This window comes from Podarcis tiliguerta (genome assembly GCF_965153285.1).
Source record: "Podarcis tiliguerta genome assembly, chromosome: 1".
In the NCBI taxonomy this organism is placed as follows: domain Eukaryota; kingdom Metazoa; phylum Chordata; class Lepidosauria; order Squamata; family Lacertidae; genus Podarcis; species Podarcis tiliguerta.
Genome location: NC_139534.1, coordinates 79,185,334 through 79,204,013, shown reverse-complemented (window position 1 = coordinate 79,204,013; position 18,680 = coordinate 79,185,334). Strand labels below are relative to the sequence as shown.

The window sequence follows — 18,680 nt, the reverse complement described above, 5'->3', positions numbered from 1 at the left end:
TCGCTCCACTTCACAGAGGTCACTTCCATTAGCAGTCTTGACTCCCGTTCTTCACTCGAAATATGTGCATTTGCTTCTCTCTAATTGTTTATTTTGAGCTGCTGCAACCAGGCCGCGTGATCAGAGATAGCGTCCGGGAGAGCCGTCTCACATGAGTGCTGTGCACCTTGTGCCCTCACCCCCTTCTTTCGAACTCGAGGCTGATTTATGGCAACTGCAGGTGAGGCAGTATTCCCCATTCCCTTGGGGTAACAAGGGAGGCTGCATACTCCCATATCAGCCTCTTAATTACCTCGTGTGAGCCAGAGAGATGGTATTGTCAGCCATCTTCTAATGCGCCCCTAGCGGCCCCCCAACCTGAAACTTTTCTTAACCTGAGGTACCACTTTAGCTAATGGGGCCTCCTGCTGCCGCTGAGCCACCACCGTGCGATTTCTGTTCTCATGCTGAAGCAAAGTTCTTAAGCCAAGGTACTATTTCTGGGTTAGCAGAGTGTGTAACCTGAAGTGTCTGTAACCTGAGGTACCACCCTATTGTGGGTTTGGTTCTCAAAAGCAATTCTAGGGTTGCCATATCTCAAAAAGTGAAAGGTTGTTTTTTTTTAGTTTTGTCCAAAATTGTTCAGCTTCTTTTGCAAAACCTTTTTTTTAAAAAAAAGTTTTTGAGCTATTCTTAAGGAAATTCACCAAAATCTACACTTCCCAACATTTCCCCCCATTTCCTCCCCAACATTTCAGCAAATTCCATCCAGTTCTATCCCAAAGCAAGTCACACAATCTTTTTGGTTTCCTAGTGCATATAGTAGTCACATTCGCATTATAATGCTGTCTGTTAAGCCAGGCCACACTGCCTGCGCAGACAGGAGGGGGGAAACCCAGCTGCAGGCCTAGAGGGACTGGGCTGCCTGTATTAATCAGTAAATCAATTTTATTGTTTGTAGCCAATGGCTTGCCTGTAGTTGCACCCGTGTCCTCGTAAGGCACAGTATCTGCGAAGCATGATAAAATGAAGTGCATAACATGAGGAATGCTTGCACTTTTAAAGGGCAATGCCTAGTACAAAGGTTGCAAGTTGCAACTCCCAGCCATGTGAGAACTTTAACCCTTTTCATTCAATTTTTTTATCATGCTGACTCTGGCTTTATGTTGCATTTGTGACATCTACCACTGTTTTTAATATTTCACTCTTGAAGAGTGGGCAATAAAACTTCTTTTAAAAAAGTACTTTCAAATCAGACTCCAGATGCATTAAAATAATTATTATTTTGTTATAATTTGTTATAATTTTGTCACTTAGGGCACAAGCCTACTGTGTCTGGGAGAACATCTCAGGGGTTGTCAGAAAAAGACAGCTTTCTTGCTCCAGTCATGGAGAAAAAGAGACAGGCAACAGCCAATTTAGGTGTGTCCAGATGAAACATATGTGCATAGCACTGAATCTGGAAGTAACCCCAAAACCTCATAAAGACATGAAAATGGGCAGAACAGGGTGGAATGGAGGCAGGCAGAAGGAGCTTATGCTTGCTCCGCTGATGCACATGGAGGTCCAGAACCGCATAGTCTTAATTTTCAGTGCCAATATTACAGATACAACACAAACGTCCCAGAAGGAGAACGAATTCAAATGGAATCCAGGACTCTGACAGACTCAGGAAATGAAAAGGGCTGAGGGGGGAAAGCATCTCTGCAGTGGAGTCTTGAGATGAGTCTTTCTGCAGGCAAATGGTGCCCCCCTTTCCATCTTTAAGCAACACACATTTCCTTTTAATAATAATAATAATAATAAATTTATGTTTGGAAATGACGGACCAGTTAGAAAACTGGTGGAAAGTATTGTTAAGGATAAAATAACAAAGGATATAGAAGAACAAGCCTTGCTGAAGCAGAACCAGCTTGGCTTGTCCAAGGACAAATCTTTTCTTATAAACCTATTAGAATCATTTGAGAGTGTCAACAAGCACTAGTTGAGAAGATCTGGTTGTCAAAGCGGATCTGGACTTTCAAAAAGCATTCAACTGGGTGCCTCACCAAAGATTTCTGAGTAAATTTAGCAGTTATGGACTAAGAGGGGAGGCCCTCTTGTGGATCAGGAATTGGCTAGGTTGCAGGGAGCAGAGTCTGAATAAAGGGACAGTTCTAGAAGTGCGGGGGTGTACAAAGTAGAGTCCCCCAAGGTTCAGTATTAGGACCTGTGCATTTTAACTTGTTCATAAAGCATCTGGAGTTAGGGGTGAGCAGTGCTGTGGCCAAGTTTACCAAATTGTTCACGGTTGTTAAAACAAAAAGAGATTATGAAGCACTAATTCATAGAGGACTAACAATGGCTACTACTACCCACAATGGCTACCTTCTTCATCCACTGTCAGAGGCAATATGCCTCTCAATTCCAGTTGCTGGGAATTGTAGGTTGGCCAAGGGCTATTGTGCTCATGTCCAGCTTGCAGGCTTCCCACAGGTGTATCTGATAGTCCAGGATGCTGGACTAATGGGCCACTGGCTTGATACATCAGGCTCATCTTAAGTTTTTATAACAGGATTGCTGGGAAAGGTGAAGAGTCTCAGCAGGGCAGCTGAAGACAAGTGGAATTCCTAACTTATGTTTCTATTATAGTGTACTCTAGAAACAACAGTTATAATTAAAAACATTCACATATTTACGGTAGGCATGCTGCTCCCTCCATATAAATTTGGAATAAATCAAGATAAAAACCCACTAGGCAATCAGGTTTCACCCTTTTACTTACTGTTTAAAGTAACTAGGCGGACCAGGCCTGCCCTGAATTCCACTCCTACAACTCATAGTAAAAATAGCTTCCAAAGTCCTGGAAGCTGCCTTCTCCTTCTGTGTACCTCCCCCATCCTCCGTGTCCCAGACTGGATGCTAGAGTTTGAAAGCTTCAAGTCTCCTTAAAATTGACCAAGATTCCTTCTGCTAAACACAGCATTTCCAGAGCTTGGATACTTTCCCCTCACCTTCCAGAGGCTTGGGAGGGCTGTGGATCTGGTGGACCTAGTCCACTCCTGATCTGGCCCTGAAAAGTTCCCGTTTTGTCATTACCACTATTCAAAGATTGTGAAGCAGCAAGGGCAGTGGAGGGTTCCATGTTTGCAGTGGGGAGGCATGGGAATATGAGAGACTACAGGCAATCCTCATTTTGCGCAGGAGTTACGTCCTGGACCTCCCAAGCCCTCTTTGGTCCCCCACCCCAAATCTTGGAACTCCTCTTGTCTGATCCTTGGCTGTCAGCTATGGTAGGTGGGCCTCGGTCCAGTATATCTGAAGGAGCATCTCCACCCCCATCGTTCTACCCAGACACTGAGGTCCAGCACCGAGGGCCTTCTGGTGGTTCCCTCACTGCGAGAAGCTAAGTTACAGGGAACCAGGCAGAGGGCCTTCTCGGTAGTGGCGCCTTCCCTGTGGAACGCCCTCCCACCAGATGTCAAAGAGAACAACAACTACAAGACTTTTAGAAGACATCTGAAGGCAGCCCTGTTTAGGGAAGCTTTTAATGTTTGATGTATTACAGTATTTTAATATTTTGGGGGGAAGCTGCCCAGAGTGGCGGGGGAAGCCCAGCCAGATGGGCGGGGTACAAATAATAAATTATTATTATTATTATTATTATTATTATTATTATTATTATTACACTGAATTCACTCTCTAAGGTGTTAATGGACAATTTTTTAAATTTTTAAATTTATTTTGACTGTATCAGACCAAGACAGCTACCTACCTGAATCCATAGGTAATAAACATTGAATTGAATACAGAGGGACTCTCTTGTCACTTTTCATTTTATACTTGCTAAGTGGCATAGTCTGTACAATAAAAATAGCCTTGTCAGTTTAATTAGATGAGAGTGAATAAAATGAAACTAAATCCAGATATGAGTATAGTGGATGGCCAGATAATCTGGAAATGCTTGAATTCACATGGCCTCTTAAAAGATCAGGTTTATGATGTGAAAGTAACCTTGGGTTAGCCATTATTCCTAGCTGCCCAGGTGGCAGCTATCAACTGGTTCACCAGCTACACCACTTAACTGCAGCCAAACACAGTTTGTGTGTGTTTTTGGAGTTTTTGCCAGCATCCCAAAGAAAGTAAAAGTGCACCTTTTTCAATAGCACTGAACAATCAAGTTGAAAATCAAACAAAATTACAGAAATCTCGAAAGCTGCATTCATTAATAAACTGTTTATATGACCGAGTCCAATTGATTAACACCATATTTGTCACGGGAAATACACAGGACTGTATCACAAGCAGTTGAAACAAAAGGCAAGTTGCTCACTACCCTACTTTTTAACAGCAGCTAAACTCTGCTCTCCAGCAAGCATCAGTTCAGCAGTTCAGCTGCATTCTAAACTGATTTAGGCAAGCAAGACACACTATATGCCAAATGGCCCAGAGTTTGTTGATACAAATTGCTTACAGCTATTTTCCATACTCATCTTCTCTCGGGTTATTTTGGAGACTCACTTGTGTATGTCTGTAGCTAGGCTGCAAAAATATTTGAATTGTTGACGATTCTGCTCATTGTTCCTGGAGCTACCTCCCAGTTTGCAGTAATGAACAATAAATATGAAAGATGCTGAAGAATCTTTTGTACAGAGGGATGAAGAAAGACTAAGTGAATATGCTTTGACTACTCTCTTGAAGGTGCGGCTGTTTCTCATCACAGCCAAACCCTTTGCACAGCTTGCAGATCTGACCTACATTCTGCAGAGAAGCTTCACGTGAGGCGTTATAAAATCATTGTAATCATGCATAATAGCTATATAACCACAACTGTTTTGCTGGATTAGATATATTGATAAAGAGCAAGCATGTGCATGCTTTTAAAAAAATTTAAATGGAAAAATAGAATGACTCTGTTTCCATTTTCTTAATATCCCTAAAATGAGGGTTTCTCAGTCCTGAGAGATCACAGCAGAACTGAAAGTGATGAAAGGGTGGATATTTCAAGACAGGCTTCTAAAATCAAAACAATATGATGTTGCTCAATGGCCTTTTAGTAAACAGGGAGAATATTGACTCCAATCAGAAGTGGGGAGAACAGCCCATATTGCCTTTTTATACAGCTGCTAAAAAGTACAAGAGGGATGCGGGTGGCGCTGTGGGTTAAACCACAGAGCCTAGGACTTGCCGATCAGAAGTTTGGCAGTTCGAATCTCCATGATGGGGTGAGCTCCCGTTGCTCGGTCCCTTCTCCTGTCAACCTAGCAATTCGAAAGCACGTCAAAGTGCAAGTAGATCAATAGGTACCGCTCTGGCGGGAAGGTAAATAGCGTTTCTGTGCGCTGCTCTGGATCGCCAGAAGCGGCTTAGTCATGCTGGCCACATGACCCGGAAGCTGTACGCCGGCTCCCTCGGCCAATAATGCGAGATGAGCGCCGCAACCCCAGAGTCGGTCACGACTGGACCTAATGGTCAGGGGTCCCTTTACCTTTACCTTTAAACAGTACAAGAAGTCTGTCCTCTGCATCTGGACATCCTATTGTAACAGAACCTTTTCCCAACAGTATAGCTAGTTCCCCTACACAAAGTTAGCCTCCTCTTAGGGATACACTTTTAACATTTATTACATGAGAACTGGATACTCCATTCCAAGTAATATTTAAAATGGAATGAAAATGATTTTCTGTGGGAAATCTCAGGATAATCCACTAAACAGCTCAGTATTTAAAATACCTGTGGCACTATAGTTATCAATGCTGGGCTTGCCGCAGTCACCTGGTTGGCCAGGATGCTGGATTACATGAACCATCGGCCTGATCCAGCAGGCTCTCCTCGTGTTCTTCTGCTACCCACTAGCTGATTAGAGAGCTTACCGTGATAACAATCAATAACTCATCTAGGTGTGGATATTTCTTTTGTAACAGTCTCTAACACAGTCATATAAGTACCTGGAACTGGGACACATGAGAAACTTGTGTCTTCTCCATCAGCGAAGAGCTGATTTGTTTATGAACAATACCAATCCTTGAGAAACTCAACTTTTTACATCCTTCCATTCTGACAACTGCTCTTTGCTTCCTGTTACTTAACCAGTTCCTGATCCACAGGAGGACCTCTCCACTTATTCCATTACCACTAAGCTTGCTTAGTAGTTGTTGGTGAGCTACATTGTTGAAAGTTCAAGTATACTGTGTTTTTCATGTCTTAAGCATTTGGCATTGTGTACCTCATCTAAACACTAGTATTGGCATAACTCATGTCATATCCACATCACACATTTAAAGCACATGGCTTTAAATAATTTGGGGGAATGTAGTTAAGGGTCCTGGGAATTGTAGCTCTGTGAGGAGTAGACAAACAGCTTGAACAAGAACTAATTCATTCAAAATTCAAAACAGGTTATTATCTACTTCCACAGATATTGACATTTTCTATTGAACAAATTAGCAACAATGAGTCTTCTGCTAACTAAAGGCCCACTGAACCCTCTAAAATGCCACTCCTGGGGGTTATGGAACCATCCCAAGTTGTAGGGCCTGTGCAGGGTTGCAGCAGGGCTACAGAATCGGCAGACCTGAGGTGAAGCATGCCTTTTCACTTCTGAAAGGCATATTAAGGTCCAAACTATAAACTGTTATGAGTGATAGGGGCAGAACCCCCCCCCCATAATCTCTATATTAAGAAATGGGTTGGAATTTGAGCAAACTCATAAATTTGTAAATTTAGCAAGGGCTGGAACTAATACTGGCTAGCTTCCTCATGAGGCCAGTCTGGCAAGGATAGGTCATTGAAGAAAGAAAAGACTGATAATGGCCTGGTTTGTTTGATAACAGTAAGACATCGGCAAAACATAAGACCCCCTGCCCAGTAGCTTTTGGGGTAGGATTGCCGTTGGTCTGGTGTAAGCAGCTGGACAAAATACCTTTCACAATGGGCTTGGGAAATGGAGGTTGCCAGGGTGGCTGTGAGGGGGATGCTCGAAGTGGAAGAAGGGTTGTTTTCTGCAAGTACAGCTGGGAAGGAGAAGGAGGAAGAGAGCAAAACTCCACGGAGGGACTGAAGGGCAATAGCCATGCTGGGTGGCTGGAGCAGGCCATTACAGAGAGACACGGGAACGGTGCTTAGGATCCCTCTGAATTGCTTGTCCTCTCTGCTGTGAACGCCATAAAACTCAGGTGTAAATATATGTGAATAAACCATATTTCGTAAAGACACTACAGTTGCAACTATTCTTCACTGCAAAAGAACACAACCCCTGGTTAAGTGCCAAAGCTCCTGGAATCTTGCTACCGCTCAGCAGAGATTGGGATGGTTTGCAACAATACAATAGCAAAATGATTTGGATAGACCTAAGCAGTAAGCTTCCAATGGGTGTATATTATTCATAATATTACTTATGCCAGCCTATTACATATACAAGCCAGAGAAGCATAAATTTTAATATAGATTTCATACATTATATGTGCCTTTACTACATCCACATAGGACTGATATTGGAAAGTGCTTTCCAATTGTAAGAACAACCGAGCCATGGAATAAGTTGCATCATAAATGTTATTCAACTTCCCCCTGTCCTGGTAAGTTCTGTCTAAAATAGTTCATGCCTAGAACATCTTGCAAGTGTGTATTTTGATTTTGAACTAGACAGTCGATCTTGCAAGTGTGCATTTTGATTTTGAACTAGACAGCCCTAAAGGTATGGTCCAATTATCCAATCAAATGTAGCATGGACAGGATCCAAATAAATGTGTCATTAGTTTTGTATAGTCAAGGTAGTGTCTTTCCCTCCCAACAGCAGCCCAAGGCAAAACACTTCAAAACTACTTAATAGTGTGGAAGCCAACCAAATATAATAAAGACCAGGGGCTGGATAAGACCACTGGGGTTCCCATGTAAGCTGATAAAAATACAATAATCAACCAAATACAGGGAGTATCAAAAGATAATATGGCTTTAGGAAGAGCAATTATGTGGGTGGGGTAGGGTGGGGTGGGGAAGGAGAAAAATAATCTCACAGCGCAGTGTCTCTAAAGTAGCTACTAATATTCTCCTAAAAAAGCAAAACTGGCAGAACCTATTCATTATAATGAATTGAGAGAAAAAAACTGTTTTTAATAAATGTCAGAATGACAATATACATATATTTATGAAAGTATTACAGATGAGAGGGAGTTGTATTATTTTTGGCTAAGTGCAAAGGGGTCCAATGCCAAAGGAAAATAATTTTCAGGGGTGCCTCAGAGGTTAATTTTGTTGATGAACCAATCACCTTAATGATTATCTGTTTTCCTTGTAATTGTGCTTTATGATTTAATTTTATACATCGTCCTGATACTTTATTATCATAGAATTGGATGGGATCCTGAGGGTCATCTAGTCCAACACCCTGCAATGTAGGAATCTCAACCAAAACACCTATGACAGATAATCCTAAACAGAAGTAAACTTGTGCAGCTACCTTTCAGCAGAAGGCTAGGCTTTTTAACCCATAGAAAGAAACAAGGGGTTGGTGGTTGAGAGCTGGAAAAACAATATATATTTTTTTCAAAAGGAAAGGAAATAATAGCAGAACTCTGTTTTAGCCCCCATGGTATTTCCTAGTTGCTAATAACTGTTAGTTCCTTCCCTCGAGTTATTTTGCCTCTCCGGATTATGGATGATAAATTGGCAAATCACGGGTCAGGGGTTGTTTGCAAAGTAGCTTTGTCTCTTCCCAAACGTATACCCAACAAGGTATGATAACATTGACTTTCACTAAAGTTGCAACCCTAATCCCACTTAACTACTATGTCATAAAATAGTACTTTATTCAGTGTGGGTTTGGTAATGAAGTCAAATGAGTAATAATAAAAGCTTACTGTCAAAGTTAGGACACGGGTGGCGCTGTGGGTTAAACCACAGAGCCTAGGACTTGCCGATCAAAAGGTCGGCAGTTCGAATTCCCGCAATAGTGTGAGCTCCCGTTGCTCGGTCCCTGCTCTTGCCAACCTAGCAGTTTGAAAGCACGTCAAAGTGCAAGTAGATCAATAGGTACCACTCCAGCAGGAAGGTAAACGGCGTTTCCATGCACTGCTCTGGTTCACCAGAAGCGGTTTAGTCATGCTGGCCACATGACCAGCTGTACGCCGGCTCCCTCAGCCAATAAAGCGAGATGAGCGCCGCAACCCCAGAGTCGGTCACAACTGGACCTAATGGTCAGGGGTCCCTTTACCTTTACCTTTCAAAGTTACTGTCAATGTTAAGATGAAGCAGATGCAGATTTGTGCTAGCTGCCCCTTCTGAGATGCAGCAGCTACTACCACCCAATGAGAAGACCTAGATGGGGTGTTTGCGCCCACTTGTGTGTGTCAAACCACTTGCTCTGTGCCACAGTGCTGAATGCCTACTCTCCCTCTGCCACCCAAGCTTAGAGGGGATATGGCACAGAGCAGGGCATATGTGCACATGAGTGAGGAGGCAGCAGCTGCTCTTACAAGGAAAAGAAAACTGCTGCTTAAGGTAGCAACCAATAAGCAGCAGCAAGTGCAGCTGTCTTTCCCACTTGTCACCTTGGGTTGATGCAGTGGAGACAACCGGACCTGATGAACCCTCCACTCAAAAAAATTCTGTCTAGAGAAAATGGGCAACTGTATGCAGAGGTGGCACCTACTTTGACAAGCATTTGTTCTTATATGCGGAAGGGCTATAGCTTGGTGATTGAACATTTGATAGCATGCAAAAGGTCTCAGCTTCAATACTCAGCAGTTCCTTGCAAGACTGGAAATATCACCTGCCAACACCTTACAGAGTTGCTGTCAACAATACACAGGCAGATGGATCAATGGTCTCACCTCTGTATAAGTCAGCTTCCTGTGTTCCTATGCTCATATGAACATTATCACGTTTTGCCTTTTGTAGAGAAAGATAATAAACAATGGGAACCAACATACAAACTTGGAAAGTCATCACTGAGGTATCCATACTGTTGCATGCCACCCCAATCTCTGACTGGTGTGAGATTCCAGGGGTGCCAGCTGTTTACCCAGGCTTCGCTGTCCTCGGAATGAGGGCCAGCAGAGACTGTGGTGTCTTTATTATATGTGGTTTGTTTAAATATATATACAACCTGAGCCTATGATAAAGGACATGGGTGGCGTTGTGGGTTAAACCACAGAGCCTAGGCCTTGCCAATCAGAAGGTCAGCAGTTTGAATCCCCGCAACGGGGTAAGCTCTCGTTGCTCTGTCCCTGCTCCTGCCAACCTAGCAGTTCAAAAGCACGTCAAAGTGCAAGTAGATAAATAGGTACCGCTCCAGCGGGAAGGTAAACGGCGTTTCTATGCGCTGCTCTGGTTCGCCAGAAGTGGCTTAGTCATGCTGGCCACATGACACTGAAGCTGTACACCGGCTCCCTCGGCCAATAAAGCAAGATGAGTGCCACAACCAGAGTCGGCCACGACTGGACCTAATGGTCAGGGGTCCCTTTACCTTTTTAAGGTTTTGTATCTCCAACAGCAACAGTCTTGGATTCAAACCGAAATCAAGCTTGACTCTTCCCCTATGCTTCTGCCTGCCCCCTGCTTCTAGCCAAACTATCACACACAACTCTAGTTTTTGCCCTTCTAACTATCAGCTAGTTGAGGGAGTATAGGGACCACCCTTTTGTTGTCGAGAACAGAGCTACTTTCTTTGTTACCTTATTGACTCATTACCAAGAAGCGGACCTGGTTATTCCAACAATTGAATTAATTAATTAATTTATTTTTATGATTTTCAGTTATATACATTTCAATAGTTTTACAGTTATTTTAACATTTCAAAACTCGACTTCCTTCCTCCTCTTTCTGCGGTTCCTTAAATTTATTTTTATCATCTCCTGCATATTCTAAATTAACTTAACTGCATTAACTTAACAGCATATTTTAAATCAACTTAACTTACTATTAATCTACTTTATTTATATACTCTTATGAAACTGCAGGTTATTACAGTGATCCTGCCAATTTCCTTATATGTTTACAATTTGTTTGTAAATATTCAATAAACCATTTCCATTCTTTTATAAAAGGTTTGTTATCTTGATTTCTTATTTTTCCAGTAAGTTTTGCCATTTCTGAATAGTCCATAAGTTTTTGTATCCACTCTTCTTTCATCGGGACTTCTTCTTCTTTCCATTTTTGGGCAAAAAAATATTCTTGCCGCTGTAGTCGCATACATGACTAAATTTATATACTGTTTAGGTAGTTCTATCCCTATAATTCCCAAAAGGAAAGCTTCTGGGGTTTTTTTTAACAAATGTTATTTGAAACATCTTTTTCAATTCAATATATAACATTTCCCAGTAAACCTTAAGCTTACTACAAGGCTACTACATATGATAGAAAGTGCTTTCTTTCTCTTTGCATTTCCAACACTTACTGGATTTTGATTTATACATTTTTGCCAATTTACTCGGTGTTAGATACCATTTATATAACATTTTTAGGTAGATGTCTCTTAAACCATAAGGTAAAGGTAAAGGTACCCCTGCCCGTACGGGCCAGTCTTGACAGACTCTAGGGTTGTGCGCCCATCTCACTCAAAGAGGCCGGGGGCCAGCGCTGTCCGGAGACACTTCCGGGTCACGTGGCCAGCGTGACATTGCTGCTCTGGCAAGCCAGAGCCGCACACGGAAACGCCGTTTACCTTCCCGCTAGTAAGCGGTCCCTATTTATCTACTTGCACCTGGGAGTGCTTTCGAACTGCTAGGTTGGCAGGCGCTGGGACCGAACAACGGGAGCGCACCCCACCACGGGGATTCGAACCGCCGACCTTTCGATCGGCAAGCCCTAGGCGCTGAGGCTTTTACCCACAGCGCCACCCGCGTCCCTCTCTTAAACCATAAGGTAAAGGTACCCCTGCCCGTACGGGCCAGTCTTGACAGACTCTAGGGTTGTGCGCCCATCTCACTCAAAGAGGCCGAGGGCCAGCGCTGTCCGAAGACACTTCCGGGTCATGTGGCCAGCGTGACATTGCTGCTCTGGCGAGCCAGAGCCGCACACGGAAACGCCGTTTACCTTCCTGCTGGTAAGCGGTCCCTATTTATCTACTTCCACCCGAGAGTGCTTTCGAACTGCTAGGTTGGCAGGCGCTGGGACCGAGCAACGGGAGCGCACCTCGCCGCGGGGATTCGAACCGCCGACCTCTTGATCGGCAAGCCCTAGGCGCTGAGGCTTTAACCCACAGCGCCACCCGCGTCCCCCTCTTAAACCATAGCACACTGTAAATTTTATATCTGTATTCCACAATTGTTCCCACGCTTCCATATCTATATTATAACCAATATCTATTGTCCAATATATCATTGAAGATTTTACTTGCTCATCCTTTGTCTCCCATTCCAGTAATAGCACTTTACATTCCAACAGATCTCTCTCTAATTGTGATATTTGTTCCCCAAACCCTCGTATCCTATCTTTCTTAAATACTTCATTCAAATGCTGATATTGTATCCATGTTGTTAACTTTCCTGATAAATCCTTAAATTCTTTTAATTTAAACTCTCCTCCCTCTTATTTTAATAGATTTCTATAAGTTGTCCAACCTTCTATCATATTCCTCCTCTTTACTGCTATGGCTTCCAATGGTGAGAGTCAAAGTGGTGTTTTTGTCCCAAATAAATTTTTGTATTTATCCCATACTCTATACAATTTTTTCCTAATTATGTGATTTGTAAATCTGTTGTGTACTTTCACCTTTTCATACCACAAATAGATGTGCCAACCAAAAATATTATCATGACCTTCTAAATCTAAGAGATATGTGGATTCTCCAGTGTCATCCATTCTTTCAACCAACAAAGACAAGATGCTTCATAATATCATATCATATCTGGCAAGAAGAATCCTCCCCTTTATTTTGCATCTATCAATATTTTATATTTTATTCTTGGTTTTTCTCCCTTGCCAGATATATTTAGAATTATCTTTTTACCAAACATTGAAACAATGTATTGAAAAACAATTGTCTGTCATCTGAAGGGGGGAGGAGGCATTAGGTAGCTTCCCTTCTTTTGTATCACTTTTTCTTATAGTCCTGTCCAATTCCTGGTTTCTCTTCAGTTAGTATAAATCTTTCGCCTTTACCAACAATTGAATTCTTGCAGGATCCAGCAATTAGAAGGAACTCAGACATACAGCCTAACACACATCACAAACTTGCAACACTGCTATAGAGGTAAGTACATTTTCATTGCAACATTTCATTTATTTATTCATTAAAAATATTTATACACCACCATATAGATCTTTATCACAGCAGTTTACAACAATATAAATACATAAAACAAAATAAAAAACAATATAATAAGAAGTTAAAAAGCAAAAAGAAATTAAAACAAAATATTGATAGACTGTGTGTGCGTGTTTGTGTACCAATCAGGAAGTCTATGTTACTTCTTTTCTGGTTAGCTTTAATTTTTAGGAGAATTAAAGCTAAGGCTGCAATTCCAGACACGTTTGTTCCCTATTCCGCCTCACCGACCACACTGGAGGTTGGGAAGATATTCCTCTCGGCAGCAGCTGAAGAGTTCTTGACTATGATTAGATATTTAGCTCTCTGCACATAGCGATTGCCCATTGATGAAAACATGTGTTGCAAGAAGGACCGATGTTATGCAAAGGGAGATAACGATCACTATACTTAATTGGTGTTCAGAGCAAAGAAAGAAAAGCTCCACTTAGCTGAGCAAGTAAGTCCAAATAGAAAAGGTGTGAATTTTACTACTTACCAATAGCCGTTGGGGAAGGAGCGCCGCGAAAGGAGCTCTGGCCAATCAGGAACGAGAAGGGGCGGGGCTTGGGGCTGCTTACCTTTCCTTGCTCTCGCATCCTCCGCCACCACAGCGCCGGGCAAGAGGACGAGGTGAGCGCGGAGTGCGCTGCGCGCGAAGCGGGAGTCGCTCCGCAGAAGCCATTCGCCTCTTTCCCAAGAAGCCCGTCGGTGCCAAAAGTCATCCTCGCGGCCGTCTCGAGAAATGGCCGAGAGCCGGGACCCTGCTAGCGAGCAGCTGAAGCGCTGGCAAGAACTGCGGGGCTGTCAGGTACAGAAGAAAGCCCCCCCCCCCGCCCTTAAAAACCCATTGGCACGTTCCACGCAGCGCGCGCGCTAAGTATTTGGTCTGCATTCAGTGAGCTAAGTTTAGGACGAAGTTAGGCGGGCGCGACCACCATCTGAGAGGCGGCGGGGGTGGGGTTGGATGGTAAGGACCATAGGAGTGGTGCTTCCCTAGACTCAGAGTGGAGAGTTAACAATCCACTGTCAATCTCGGGTGCTGTTAACGGGAAAGAAGGAACGAAGTGGCCAGTGCTCTTTGGGGTGGACGGGCCCAAGTGCCCACGAGGGCCAGGTGAGCCCGTTGGGGAGACCTAATAGCTGTAGAAGGGAAAAGGGCTTGGGTGTCCTTAATAGCTAGGCAGCAGAGGTGAGCATAGTCTTTTGGGAAGATACGCTGCAAATAGGTTGTTTAAACGTGGGCGACATGCAATAAAAAAATGTTCAAAGCCAGGAATTTGTTGGCATCAACTTTAGGCTGCAATCTTGGAAGCCCCATTGAAAAAGATGGAATGTGCTTCTGAGTAGATATGTTCAGTATTATCACCCACTTTTCCTCTGTCATGAATGCAAAGCAAGATACTTAGTTCCCGGCTGGTCCTGAGTTCCTGAGTGGTCAGCCAAGTCACTAACTTCACACAGACCTGCTTAACTTCAGCTAAGAGACTTCATGACCCCTTTGGACCAAACCCTGGGGCCGTTTGATGCTCTAAGCTGGCTCATTGGTGCCAGGGGAGGACTTTGGTAATATGGTGACCTGAGCGAGGACAAAATTTGGTGCTCCCCCCCCCCCAAAAAAAATATAGTTCTAATTTTCACAATAAGTACTTTGGTACAATTGGTTCTAATGATTGAATACCACTTTCTGAGTTGTGCCTTGTGCTGTGCTGTGCCAAGACCTGCTTAATCTTGTTTTAAAGTTGTATTCATTCAATTTGTTTTTATTATTGCTTGTTAGCCGCCCTGAGCCTGGCCTTGGCTGGGGAGGGCGGGGTATAAATAAAAATTATTATTATTATTATTATTATTATTATTATTATTATTATTATTATTATTATTGAAGTGCCTTGCCTCTGTGCCTTGTGCCACCAACCACACCACCCTAAATCTGGTGCTGTTGCTGCACATCAGCATGTGCAAATGTTAAATGTTGGGGTTGTGTGTTTCAGACTATTCTTGTTGCCTATTTTTAAGGTGCTGTAACGAAGCCAAACAGCATTTAAAGATGGGCTTACCTTTGTGTGAGTGATGCTACTTGTGTTCTAAATTGTAATGTATGTTGCACATCCTTCTTAAAAAGGCACCTATTCTCTAGTGGTAGCCTTTGAAGAATCTCTTCCTGGTTTGTGGAAGGCTCGTATCTGACCTGTTGTGACACTATTTGAATTCTACTTCAGCAACTTATTTCATTTTGCAGGGGGAAGTCTTTCAGAAATGGACCCTGGAAATAGCTGTGCATACTCTTGTTGTTTACTGATACAGTTCCATACATTGGCATTGTAACTGAAAGTTTAGCCAGTTTATTTGCTATAAGAGAGAAGCTTCAATGTATTATTCTTTAGTTTGTTGATAAACCTAATAAAATACATGAAAACAGACCACAAAATAAAAACCAAGTACATTAGCTATTAGTTTCTAGTGCCCAAGTGACTCTTTATGCATTGGTAAATGTAGCAAATTTTAATACAGTTTGAATGATTCTACTGAAATAATTATAACCACTACGGTAGCCGAAATACAGTAAAGAATGTGCTACATTGCTGTTTGCACTCACTTGTATAACAGCAGAACCTCTGTGATAGATATGTTTTTATCATATACCTCCTAGACTTTAATGCAAATAAAGTGCAGGAAGTATATGATTAAAGCATAGTTACTGCAGAAGTACTGATTTTATGCAAGTTAAGATTATCCCACTGCCTGAGGAGGGGGTGAAAATATTTAGTTTACTACTATGAACTAAGGAATATTTAATATGTCAGTTTACAGATTTAATAGAGCATAGAGTAATTTAATAGAGCATTTATTTAAGGAATTTATATCCAGCCTTTCAAAAAGTTCTCATGATAGCTTACAAAATTTTCTAATTACAATAACAGAATTTTAAAATATGGATAATTTCATGACAATTATACTTGTTGACCAGAGGGGTATATAAGCATATGAGAAAATGTGTCTTCCCAGAAGAATCCACTTCTCAGTTACACCTGTCAATTACAGAAGTCCATACCTTGCTCTTTGAGAAACATTGGCATATAGGACCAGGGCTTTTAAATTTTACTTTTGAAAGGGAGACAAAGGCAGGGATTCTTATTTTCTGAAAAGCTTTTGATCAGCATGTGCTGGTTTATTGATTTTATCATTTTTAATTGAATATTCCCCAATTTTACTTCTCTAATAAAAAAGGAATGTAAATGAGATGGTAGTTATTTTAAGACTACAGGTGATAAGAGTTTTATAAAGGCTGCATAATGCTGAAAGTCTAAAAAGATCGAATCCACATTTGCAGACCCTTAGTCACCATGATTGAATGCAAATACATATTCCTTAAGCTATTTTGGGTATGAGGAGCAGCTTTATGTCAACCATCATCTACTGCTATTTGTATTTCACATCTGACTTACTGTATAATATGCTATGCATGCATACATGGGTGTTCAAAATTAAGTTCCATCAAATTCAGTGGGACTTACTTGCAGATAAGCTTGTGTATTATTTCAGGCTGCAATCCTACATACCTCTATCTGGGAGTTAGTCCTACTGAAGTGAAAGTTCTGAGTAGCCAAGCAAAGACGTTCATTGTTAATTTTAAAATTCCAGAGATTTTGAATATACATTTTAGATTATATTTACAGACTGAATATATGTTGTACTATTTGCAAAATTGGGGTGGTTGTATGAAGGTAAAACTGATGCATATGGTTTTTTACATCATTAAAAAAATTAATTTTAAAAACAAGTTTTTTAAAAAAATCATTAAATTGACATTTTACAAGCAAATGTGTTTAAGTCTTGACATCCAAATCTTTTAAAACTGAATTCATGACTGTCAAAGGGATTGGATTAAAGCATACCCCAATTAAAGCAAATTAAAGCTTTGATTGAATTATGGGAGAAATGACTTCTGAGGTCAAGTATTTTCATTATGTCACTATTTTTTATTTTTGTGACAAATTGTGAATATTTGTTACCACTGACCTCCTAACATGAACACTTATTTTCTTCTAATGAAAAAGACTAGTGAATGTTTCTGGAAAGTCTGAGCACTTTGGCCAAGCTCTTAAGAGCTTTCTAGGCTTATCCAAAAGGCTTGCACTAGCCCAACGGCGTTTTGACTTTGCATTGAAGAAATGACTTCATATCCCTTGGGCTCATTGAACTAGTTCCATGGCCCTTTTGTTTACTTGAAGACTGCTAGCCAATTTTGATTGGTATCTTTGCATGTGTATGGAATGAACAAGCAGATTAAAATTATGTAGTGCAAAGGGTGTATATGCCATAACAAAATTTTTGGAACATGCTCCTTAGTTGTAAAGCTGGGTTCTCTTTGTTGTAGTAAGGAAATAATATGTGCATTCAAATGGAGAGCTTGATTTAAATTAGTTAGCTAAACTTTATCTTGTATTTAAATCACCAAATTGAATCACACTGATTTAAATTGGCCCACTGTGGTCTGAATATGTCTTTACAAGGTGACTGCAAACTCATATTGTAATGGAAAACCATAGAATTTGGTTGAGATTCATTGCAATGCAAATGAGAAAACAGACTACAGCTACACCATTGCTGAAGTGATAAAATCGGAGCCTGAAGTTTGGAGATGGAGTGGTTCCTCTCTGTCACCATGTTCTTAATAGCACCTGTGAAAGTACAGGTAACATAAATTGTTATGGATAGACAAAGGAATGGGTGGAGAGAGATGAAAGATGCAGTTCATTTGTGTGCCATCCTAAAGGCATTTTGCAATCCTCTGTACTGTATTGGACACAATCGCATCGATTCAAACAAACAAAGAGACAGGAGATCATTTAACATTGTGTAAGCAGAATTCCCCTTTTCCTCTGCAACTCCCTGCTGCATAATCTGCTCTGAGGGTCCCCCAACCCTCTGGAGCAAATGTGGGGGTTCATGGGGGGCCATAGGGTGAGGAAAGGGAAATCCTGTTGCATCAGTGGAAATCTGGTCTGCTTTTAGATGAGACCACTGGATATAATCCATATTATTAACCTTCTGCAATAGTATTGCTGTTAATGGATATAGCAGGGCATGCTACAAGAAGAACCTGCCAGATCAGATCAGTGGCCCATCTAGTTCAGTATCCTGTTGCGTGGCGAGGCCCTGGACCCCTAGCTCCTCCGAAATAAATACAGCAACGCAGGTATATTGGGTTAATGGGATAAATAAAGCCATAACTTTATTGGTTACAGATGTGAGCGGTTTGGCTTGGGCAATTGGGTGAAGCAAGACTATATCTTGACTCCTGTCTGACTGCAGGAAGTCTCTTAAGGGTCAACCACTGGAAGGGGGAGCCCTATCCCCCTATGATGTACATCAGTTGAGCACCCCCAGGGTCACTGTTGGGGTCGTGGCATGGCCCTAGCCCATGTCCAAGCTTCAGACAGGAATCACACCCCCAGATCCCTTTAACAGGGTA

At 41.8% G+C, this 18,680-nt stretch overlaps 1 protein-coding gene and 1 long non-coding RNA gene across 3 annotated transcripts in view; one reads left to right on the top strand and one right to left on the bottom strand.

Annotated features, from left to right (window-relative positions):
* Window positions 1-13,910, bottom strand: part of LOC310682755 — an 80,396-nt gene extending 66,486 nt beyond the window's left edge. Inside the window, exon 1 of the long non-coding RNA XR_014514126.1 lies at window positions 13,786-13,910. This is a non-coding gene — a long non-coding RNA (uncharacterized lncRNA). The remainder of the gene's footprint in view (window positions 1-13,785) is intronic.
* LOC310674975 (catalase-like) overlaps window positions 13,814-18,680 on the top strand; it is a 29,609-nt gene continuing 24,742 nt past the window's right edge. Inside the window, exon 1 of one of the 2 annotated variants that reach the window (XM_083435050.1) lies at window positions 13,814-14,015. In XM_083435050.1, coding sequence (XP_083291176.1) covers window positions 13,950-14,015 — 66 coding nt within the window. In that variant the 5' untranslated portion in view covers window positions 13,814-13,949. Of the gene's footprint in view, window positions 14,016-17,831; window positions 17,901-18,680 lie in introns of those variants that run through there. The other variant, XM_083435051.1, reaches the window with a different exon arrangement.